The 10562-nt window shown below is 45.4% G+C and overlaps 1 protein-coding gene across 1 annotated transcript; it reads right to left on the bottom strand.

Annotated features, from left to right (window-relative positions):
• Positions 1 to 4985: 4985 nt before the first annotated feature.
• LOC106150111 (tubulin beta-4B chain-like) lies at positions 4986 to 10286 on the bottom strand. The gene is given in 5 exon segments (XM_013521777.1): positions 4986 to 5553; positions 5838 to 5910; positions 5912 to 5947; positions 9321 to 9434; positions 10224 to 10286. Coding segments are annotated over 5 exon segments (432 nt in total). The 3' UTR covers positions 4986 to 5407.
• Between the last annotated feature and the right edge of the window lie 276 nt (positions 10287 to 10562).

Below are 10562 nucleotides of genomic sequence, written 5' to 3'. Positions count from 1 at the left end.
AACTGCGCCTGGGGGATACAGGAAGCAATCTTCATCTTTACTCATTTGGTATGATGTACAACAAGTTGTGTGCATCTGTGTAGAAGTGTCAAACTGGGATCTTCACCCACATATTGCTCTGTAACAGGTTTTGTGTATGTTTACCTGAGCATCACAGGGGGTAAAATACACCCACACCACGCTTCTGTAAACATATATTTTACCATAAATGGAATGTAGGTGTGACTCACAGTAGCTGTGCCTGGGAAAAGCAAGACCCCATCTATGCATTTACCCACCTGGCAGATGAATGCACAGTGTGTACAGGAGATCCAAAGCAACAAGTGAGTTTTACCCATGAAATGTCCATTGCTAAATTTCTGTGCATTTAAGATTTGTTTTTAAAGAGTTTTCTTTTGAATTTTCTGGTAGAAGTATCCCAGTTCAGTACAATGGCACATGAAAAGCCAGATTTGCAAGTTTTGGAGGAAGTCAAAAGTGAATCATCAGATCATTCATGCATAGATGATGAAGGTGAAAATTACTTCGATGTTGGCCATGTGAGCCAAAGTTCCTGCAACAATAAAATGAAGCAAGAATCAACCAGTACAGACACAAAGAATGCTGACCTCCTTGATTCAGATGACAAAGAAAACAGCACTACCAGTACATACTTAACTAGTAAAAATTGAACAAAATTGTCACACAACCAATCCAGTGATAGAATGAGGTCCAAAAATAGAATGAGGCACTTGGAAGGGGTGAAAACTATTGGATGAAATGCCAATATTACCATTCAGTGTTGGAAATTGTTTGTAACAGATGAAATGCCACAAGATGTTGTGAAATACGCAAATGCTGAAATGTAAATCAAATGTTTTGTATGCACCAATAGCCATATAAAAATGTGTTAATATGACACCTCACTAGCTGAACTGAAAGCGTTCAGAGGTCTGCTGTACTTACCAGGGCTTTCCATTGGTAATCACAGGAGCGTAAAAGACTTATGGAAAAGTGATGTGTATGGGCTTGAAGTTTGTAGAGTAGCAATGACACTGAGGAGACCTGGTTTCCTTCAAAATTGCCTGAGGTTTGATGATGAAACCAAGAAAGAAAAAGAACTGATAATCTGGCTGCTATCTGCCCATGGTTTGAAAGATTTGTGGGTAATTGTGAAGCAATTTACACATCATGTGAATACATGACTTTTTTTTTTTTTTTTGTCTTCTTGAGACAGGGTCTCACTATGCAGCTCAAGCTGGACTTGAGCTCACTTTGTAGTCCACGCTGGTCTCGAACTTGCAATGATCCTCCTACCTCAGCCTCCCGAGTGCTGGGATTACAGGCGTGTGCTACCATGCCCAGCTGAGTACACGACTATTGATGGATATCTTGCAATATTTCATCGTCACTGCAACTTCAGGCAGTATATTCCCCAAAAACTTTCAAAATATGGCATACAATTATATACCCTTGTAGATACAAAGACTTGTTAGGCTTTCAATTTAAAAATGTATCCTGCAACTCAGCCACCAGGTCCTTATTTATATAGTAATAAACCAAATGCTGTTTTGAACAGACTTGTTGCTCCCATCTCAACTATCCAGAATTTAACATTTGACAATTGGTTTTCCAGTTTTCAGTTGATGTTACATTTGCAAACAGAGCACAAGTGGACCAATATAGGAACTGTACAGAGGAACAAAGCAGAAATTCCAATTGAAATGTTGCAGTTTCAGAACAGAGAATTGTATAGTACAATGTTTGGATTTCAGAAAGATATAACATTGGCCTTGTATATGGCAAAGAAAAACAAACTGGTAGTGCTGATGTCAGCATTGCACCATGATGAAAATATGGATAAGGAAAGGTCAACAAAACAGAAGATAGGGGCTGGGGATTTAGCTCAGCGACAAAGCGCCTGCCTGGCAAGTGCAAGGTCGTGAGTTCAGTTCCCAGTACCGGAGAAAAAACCAAAAAAAAAAAAAACCAGAAGATGGAGGTGATAACTCTCTGTAACAAAACCAAAGGAAGAGAGGATGTTGTTAAGTTATGCAGCAACTGTGACACATCCAATGGATGTGTTTTACTCAATCCTAAACATGTGTGACATAAATAGTTTGATAGTTTACAAAGAAAATAACAACTGCAAAATATCATGGAGAAATTGTCTTAGAAGGTTGGGACTGGAACTCATAAGAGATCATTTACAGCAGAGGAGAAACAGAATGTCTCTGCCCAGGAAGCTACACAAAAAAATTATGGAGCACACCAGTGAGCTGACAGGTGAACAGGCAGGTTCAGCGTCACAAAGACCTACCACAACAGGAAAACCAAAAAGATGTGCCCTACAGGAAAGGACAGAAAAACAAAATGTATGTGCTGTCAGGGTAAGCAATACTTCTGTCTGGAACATGAAGTTCCCATGTGTGAAGACTGCCTTGGGTGTGACAGTTGAAGCACAGCTTATTTCTGTGGTGCATTTTGTTTATATTTACACTGTAGCTCAGACAGGTTTTTATTTCTGATGTTTCTTTTAGGTTTTGAAAGCAAGTAAATTGTTGGTGTGAAAATGTTGATGTCTATTCTAAGCATTCATTACATATTTGATATTCTGCTATGTGCACATTAGGAAGCTTCCGACAAAACAGCAAGAAAAGAGAGGTGACAAGAATGGCCTGCTACACAGGAAAGGAAAGCCAAGCCCATGTGCTGTCGGTGTAAGTGAGACGTATGCATGGAGCATGCAGTTGTCATGTGTGAAGACTGCCCTTGAGTGCATCAGCTGAAGCAAAGATTATTTTTGTTGTAGAGCTCTATTGTATTTTCACTGTATTTCATATAGAAATTTATTTCTGATGTTATGTTTTAGGTTTTGTAAGTAAGTACACAGCTGATGTGAAAATGTTCATGGTTATTCTAAATACACAACACATATGATTAATTTAATAGTTTATTTTATTGGTATTTTGTGTTCCTGTTAACTACACATTGTATAATATGATAAGAAGCTCCTGACAAAGCAGCAAGACCAGCCAACTAGACATCAAGTAGGTCCTACAAAAGGCCAGGAATGCAAAACACACATGCTGTCAGTGTAAGCAATGTGTGTGTGTGGAATGTACTGTTGTCGTGTGTGAAAACTGCCTTAGATGTGATAATTGAAGCAGAGTTTGTAGAGTTGCATTGTTATTTTCATTGTAGTTCATATAGAAATTTGTGTTGTTATTTTTTAGACTTTGTACACAGAAAAGCAGTAAATGTTGAAAATTCTGATGCTTTTTATAAATGCTCAATGAATATTAAAAATTCAATGCTTTACTTATTTTTATTTTTTCCTGTTAAGTACTCATTGTTTAATATACTAAAACTGATAAAATTAAAATTAATAACTCATCAACAGAAATATTCTAAAGAATATACATGGGTATTATACACACACGATAATGTACATTTATGACAAAATTGGCCTTATGCTCCCTGTGCTACAGCAAAGAATTTTCTCTAGCTGGGAGCTGAAGATTATGTCCACTTGAAGCAGCCATCTGAGGTCCCTCTCCTGATGGCCTTGAAGGAAGGGGTAGCGTGTCGTGGCAGAAACCCTGTGACAGCAAACCGCCCCTGGTCAACACCCAGCACGAAGTCAAGGACCTCAGAACTGTGACCGCAAGGGACTCCATCCTGCTGAGAGCATGGATAGCACAAAAGAAGGCCCTGAGGTCTGGGGGCAGCGTGTGGCCCAGACTGGTCATCATGTGAGGCTATGCTTAAAGGACCCTGCTTCCCACTGGACCCTGATTCTTGGACGAGGCAAGATGCTTGTGCTGATTCAATCTCTGACTTTGTGATAACTTGTTACATAACAACTGGACACCAGCACAGTTCCTCGGTATCCACAGGAATCGATCCAGGGCCCACTTCAGATTCCAAAATCTTCAGATGTTCAGGTCCCACATGACACATCATTTGCTTAGAATCCATACACATCCTTTTGTGCACTTTAAACATGATGCTTAAAGCACCAGATACATTATAGATGCTAGTAAATAGTTGTATTACTGAATTGTTTAGGGAATAACAAGGAAAACCACCTGTACACGTTCAATACAGATGAGTTTTTTTCCCCCAAATGTTTTTGATGCAAAGTTGGTAGAGTTCATGCTACCCGAGGATATGGAGAGCCAGTGTACTTGGTGTCTTCTTTGGTGAATGTCTTACTTCTGCCCCTAGGGCAGACCCTGGTGAGGGTTTGAGCAGAAGGTGGAGAGGATGAACTCTGGGAAGTCGCAAAGGCTTGTGGGGAGTGGCACCTGGAGAAAGAAGGGAGCCCACAGTTGGCATCAAAGAGCAGGTTGCTGCTGTAGCCAGGGAGGACTCACCTCAGGGTACTTGTAAGAGGAATTTCTTATTGTGTCATTCGGACTGTAGTAGACTGTGATAGACACTTTCAGACAGGTTTTTCTTACCTAAGGAAAAGAAATTTCAATGTAGCAGTGACTGTCAGCCTCCCTGGGAGGGGGAAATGTTGGTCAGTGGTTATTAAGTTGTACTTCACAGGCAGGAAGGCTCTGGTCTGCACGTGCTCAGAACAAATAAGTGGTACACTTCACAGAGCCAGAAGAAAGGACTGCGAAAGCTTTCACTGTAAATAAATGATAAATGTTTGAGAAGGTAAATAAATATAACCCGATCTGAACATCATGGAGTGTACACATGTAACGAGCATTGCATGATATCCATTTTGCTGTCTTGTGTATCAGGCACAAGTTAAAAGTACACAAAGGAAGGGAGCCGGGAGGTGGAGTGGGAGGGAGGGAAAGGGGATGAAAATGCGTATGTGTAGGGACCAGCTCCCCACGGAGTGTGAGCCTGTACTGTGAACACGTATAAACACTAAAAATTAAAGACAATTTTAAACCAATTTTTAAAAATCTTAAAGGCTCAAACAACAAATTAACCAAGCTCTGGGATCATACTAAAGTAAAAAAGCAAGTTGGAGGAGAGGTTATGTTTAACAAGCCCTAAATGCCTCTAAAATGAAGGACAGAGCACTCTGTAGATGCTCTAATTAGGTACAATTAAGAGATCAGGCGAGGCACAGCACCAGCAGGAGGACAGGCTCTCGGCTATGTCCAAGTGCATTTCATAGCTGTGCTTCTGGCTCCGGCACCTTGAAGTGGTCACCTGTGCTCTCTGCTCCTTGGAAACCCCCTGTGCCTAGGACGCCTGTGGGAGGCGTGTCCTGCTCTTCATCCTCCGCAGCCAGGGCTGCCACAGCCTCTGCAGGCTGAAACCCATCTCGGAGCTGTGCAGAGCAGGGACCCGGCCCCGTGGGCGTGTGACTTTCGCCAGCACGGGACTTCCCTGGACAGTGTACCCCCGGCCTGAACCCTGAGAATGCGATGTGCAGGGCTGTTAGGAAGGCCCGTCACCTGGCCAGCTCCAGGGCCCGTGAAGACATACCGAACACAAAGTTGTCTGGCCTGAAGATCTGACCAAACGGGCCCGACCTCACTGAGTCCATCGTGCCCGGCTCCAGGTCCACCAGGATGGCCCGAGGTACGTACTTGTTACCTGTGGGAACAACAGCTGCCTCAGACCCGCGCTTGACCAAAAACGGAGGGCAGAGCCCTGTTCTGTGTGGCTGACAAGGCAGAACTCGTGACAGAAAAGTGCAGCGACAGAGGCACAGGGAGGAGAATGGACGCTGAGCACAAGTGGTCACGTCCACCGGGCCGGAGTCTGCAGCAACAGCGAGGTGGGGTTTTCTTACACTTGGCCTGTCTGAGGAACGTGCAAGACGCTTCTGTCACCTCCTCTGCCACAGGAAGGAGAGCAAGGTGACATCAGACACTCACCAGCAGCCTCATTGTAGTACACGTTGATTCTCTCCAGCTGCAAGTCGCTGTCTCCATGGTAACTGCCAGTGGGGGTCGATGCCATGCTCATCACTGATCACCTCCCAGAACTGCAAAGAGAAGGGAGTCGCATCCTGGCCCGGAGCCCTCCCTCAGGAGGGACGGCCGTGGTCAGACAGCGAGGCATCCTAGCCAGGAAGCGGAGAGCTGCTGGCCCCTAATTGTGCAGCAGCTGCTGCGGAGGGGCTGGGCATCTGCAGAGCTGCTGCCATATTGTGGCCACAGGCTGGAAGGCTGGGAGGGGCGGTGGAGGAGGGGGCGGCAGGCAGAGCCCCTCCAGGAAGCAGTGGGCGCAGGGGGCTCTGTCACTCCCCAGGGCCGAGTCCCGCTGCATCCAGGCACAGACCCCAAGCAGCCCTCCTCTGCACCGGTTGTGTCACAGATGGCATGTTGGCCTCCAGGCACTGAGTGTGGAAGAGGGGTGTGCTAAGGAGGGAAGGAACCTGGGAAGTGCTTGGGCAGTGGTGCAAGAAGGTGGCCATAGCAAGCGTGCCGATGCAGCAGTGAACTTGCAGCAGGGAAGGGGGCGGGCAGAAGTCCTTGTGTATGCGCCCAGCCGCGGCCATTCACCCTGTCTTCTGCTGTCTCCCCACTGCAGCCTGGAATTATAGACTCACCTGTCACCTGCCACCTCAGAGATGGAAACAGAGTCATCACATTTCGTGTCATCACGTCTATCCTGAACCTGTGTTAAAGAATTAATCTAAGACCCTATGTTCAAACGAAAATTCAGACCTAGGTGAGGAGAAAGTAAGTAAGAGGGCTGCTGCAGTCAGGAGAGTGCCCTGGTCTCAGCACTCTGCGAGCGACCAGCATCAAGCAGAGAAGGGTTTTCTCTAGCAGGGATTGATAAGCAGAGCTACAGGAATCTAAAGGGCAGGCAAGGCCAAGCAGGTAGTAAATCAGATCACTTCCCTGCGCACCCTGTTTGCTTCACTCAGCAATCTGGAGGTCAAGCTGTGAAGGGACACACAGCGCGTGTGAGTACTTGGGCATAAGCCAGGAGTTATGCTTTTATGATAAAAGTCATCATACAGCCAGGTGTGGTGGTACGTACTGTAATCCCAGAACTCTGGGAGGGGAAGGCAAGAGAATTGCAAGTTTGAGCTCAGCCTGGGAAATTTCAGAACTTATCAAAACTCAGAAAAAGGGAGTGGGGAGCCAGGTGTGGTGGAGCATGCCTGTAATCTCAGCACTTGGGAGGCTGAGGCAGGAGGATCGCCACAAGTTCAAAGCCAGACTGTGTAGGGAACTCAATTTTCTCTCCATGTATCCCAGGGAGGACTGGCAGTGGATATAAGAAAAATAAAAACAAGAGACAAACGCTGCAGTCAGGTGGAATAACCTCTTTACCTTGGAGGGCTAAAGGAACGACCAACAATAGCAGGGGCATTAATTTATACCCTTGCAAAATTAGTATCATGACAGGCAATGTTGCCTAGCGACTAACAATTTAAATTGTCCAGGCAAGATGTTTTTTTAAGACTGCGGTAGCTTGACTGCTTGAGGCACTCTGGCTCTGTCCTGCCCTCACACATAGGACCGGTTTTCAGCTCCAGCCGCTCCCAACAAGCCTGGACTATATCAAAAAACAAAAACGGGGTGGGGCTGGGATATAGCTCAATGTGAAGGGCTTGAGTTTTAAAAAAAGAAAAGGACAGATTCCAGTACAGTAGGGGCTTTGGCCCACACCATTTCTGATCTCTGGACTAAAGGCATTAGCCAATCTCTAGGAGGAGCTGGGGGAAAATTCAGCCCGGCAGGTGGTGTGGTGAAGCCCCAAGAGAAACCCTGGGCACAAGGGCTCAAGGGAGATTCGTGGGTGTAAAACTGTGTGTGTTTTCAGACCTCAGTGCCGTGGTGGGGAGGAGGCGTTAACGTTGTCCAGGACTGCACTGGAGGAGGACGGCTGGAAGTTGTGTTTGAACCCCTCTTGGACTCCACCTCACGTGGCTGATTTTAATCTGAATTCACTGCCTGGGATAAACCATAACCTTAAGCACAACTCTGAGCAAATTCTGTGACTCTTTCTAGCAAATTATTAAATGTGACAGTGGCTTTGAGAATCTCTCAATTTGCACTTGGCATCAGAAATGAGGTCAGTCTGTGTACCCTCTGAAATATCTCTGTTGACCCTAACTTACCCAGAAGATGAAATGGGTATCTACGTATGGAACATGGAAACCCCACCCCTCTAGCCTTCCATTCATCTTTTAAAATGCTGGCATCCAAGCAGGAGGAGCAGGGCATCAGTTTATCCTTTTGGCAATATGATCAGCTCAACTAGAAAGACCTAAAGCTCCAGATTTGGTGAGCACAGCTTTGCCGTTTGGTGGAGCAGTTTTTCTGTTCTGTGTCAGGTCATCTGGGGCTTGAGGTCCTGGCATAACCTTCCTGTCACGTCTGGCAGCCAGCTTGATGTGCACAGGGAAGACAGCCCCTGTGTTCATCCTCTACCAGCTTGAGCTATGCTTTTATGGCTCTCCGGTCACAGGAGACATGCAGTCCAATTTATAAAGGCCTTTTCTGCCTTTGCTTGGACATTTGCTAACATCGCATCTGCTAAGAGATAAGTAGGCACCACTTCTTGAGTGGTGGAGTAGTATAAGGTCACATTTCAAAGGAGTTCGTGTTACCTAACTTTCTCCAGAAATCAAACCAACGGAGCCTGGAATTTGAAGGGCAGAATGGTAGGCTGGAGACTCGGGTAAGATTCCTGCGCTACAACCTGGAAGGAGTTCTTTTTCAGGAAATGTCCGTTTTTGTTCTTAAGGTCTTCAGCTCTTTGGATGTGGTTCTTCTACATTTTGGAGAGTTATCTGTTTTAAAACAAGCTGATTGTAAATGTCAACTGTGTCTACAAAGTTCATTCACAGGAAAAAATAGACGACTGTTGGACAAAAAGCTAGGCACCATAGCCTCCTCAAGTTGACACACAGACTTTAACCAGGACAGAGTGGATATCAGGGTGGGAGGAATTGCTAGCTATCATTCAGTCTGCACACTGGCTCTTACCGTCCCCCAGAAAACAATCAGATAAATCACCCATAATTCAGTGACTCCCGCATAGTCAGAATAGTGTACCCAGGGACCAGAGACTCCTGTTCACTTCTTACCCTCTTTCTTAACAACGAACAGACAAACAAAAAGTCCTAGATACCTAAAGAAAACATGTCATTAAAAACAGAAACCACAGAGAGAAGGAGAGAAATGGGGAGAGAGAGAGAGAGAGAGAGAGAGAGAGAGAGAGAGAGAGAGAGAGAATGTAGAAAGAAGAAAATGTCTTAAAAATCCCACCAATCTCTAGTGAGTCCATGAAATAAAAATAGAATAATAGAAAACAATAAAATTTGGAGAATTAAGAACAAACATTCCTGGGACCTGTGAAATAGAAGAGCACAAATGAAAAAGTAGAGGAGCGACTGGACCGTAAATCAAGCAAATCTCCGAGAAGTACCGCGAGAAGAGGCGGGAGGACAAACAGCGGAGGATCTGCTGCAGGAACAGCCGGAAGATGAGACCCGACAGACGGGAACTCTGCAGAGGAGAAAGTCAGGGAAAAAAGCCCAAATCTGAAGAAACATGATCATCTAAATATATATCAAGACAAATGACTGAGGAACATGCATTTTCAAGTATCGCTTTGATGGTCTCTATTACCTCCTTATCTGAATGCATGATGTAGTTATTTTGAAATTAATTTCATTAAGTCAGTTCCTTGGGAAGCAGACTCAGATTTAAACAGGAAGTACGGTGGGACAAGGAGAAGGAGGGTTGGGGGAAGCCAAGAGCTGAACTTTTCAGTCCACACAAGAATCTCAGCTGATCCCAAGCGACGCTCTGGAGCCATGTGGGCGTGCACTGTTGTGCCCCGCCCCCCAGACCAGCCCTTCCAGGCAAGCCATTCCCAATGAATGGCTTTGGGGAAGTGGCTTTGGGGGAGCCCCTTCTCTTTAGCTGAAAGGAGCACCCTGAAAGCTGTCAATGGCCCTAGCACCCAGCAGCCGGTGAGATGAGAAACTCACTGCCCCCAAAGGGAGTCTGGGGTCCACGTAGCATTCCCTTTGTTAGTTAAACTGGAATTTTTTAGTTTTAACTGTAGCATACCTCTGACTACACTGCATGAGTTTAGTGGCAGTCTGTTTGCACATGGGGTATTCTCAGTGCCGTCCTTGACATGCCACAAGCTTGTGGCCCTCAGCCCTGACCAGGGGGCAGAGGCTGAGGGCAGCCACAGTTGTGCAGGACAGCCTGTAACAGGACTGTGGAGGCTCCAGTTTGAAGCGGGGACATTAAAAGGCCGCTGCTGCTGCCCAGGTCTCCCACCTGGAGTCCACCAGGAACGGTGCCGCCATATTGCCGATACCCTCTGTCATCCTCCACACCCATCTCTCATTGGGTCTGAACAAGAGGAGAGGAAAAGAGAGTGCTTTTTATGAAGACCTTAACCCCCACTGTGCACCTATGCTTATTTGAAGAGAATCTAAAGGAGTATTTTTAATGCACAGAAGTTATGAATTAGAAGTGTTTGCATCTTCAGTGATTTTTCAATTTACAGAAGACTGGTCACCTAGCACCCCATCATGAATTTTCCTTAGGTTTTAAAATTCATTCCACTTACAAAAATTGCATTAACTTCTCCTTCACTGCCCAAACCATTTCTGT

This window comes from Chinchilla lanigera, unplaced genomic scaffold (genome assembly GCF_000276665.1).
Source record: "Chinchilla lanigera isolate Chin_1 unplaced genomic scaffold, ChiLan1.0 scaffold00064, whole genome shotgun sequence".
Classification (NCBI taxonomy): Eukaryota; Metazoa; Chordata; class Mammalia; order Rodentia; family Chinchillidae; genus Chinchilla; species Chinchilla lanigera.
This window is presented reverse-complemented; position numbering and strand designations above follow the sequence as displayed.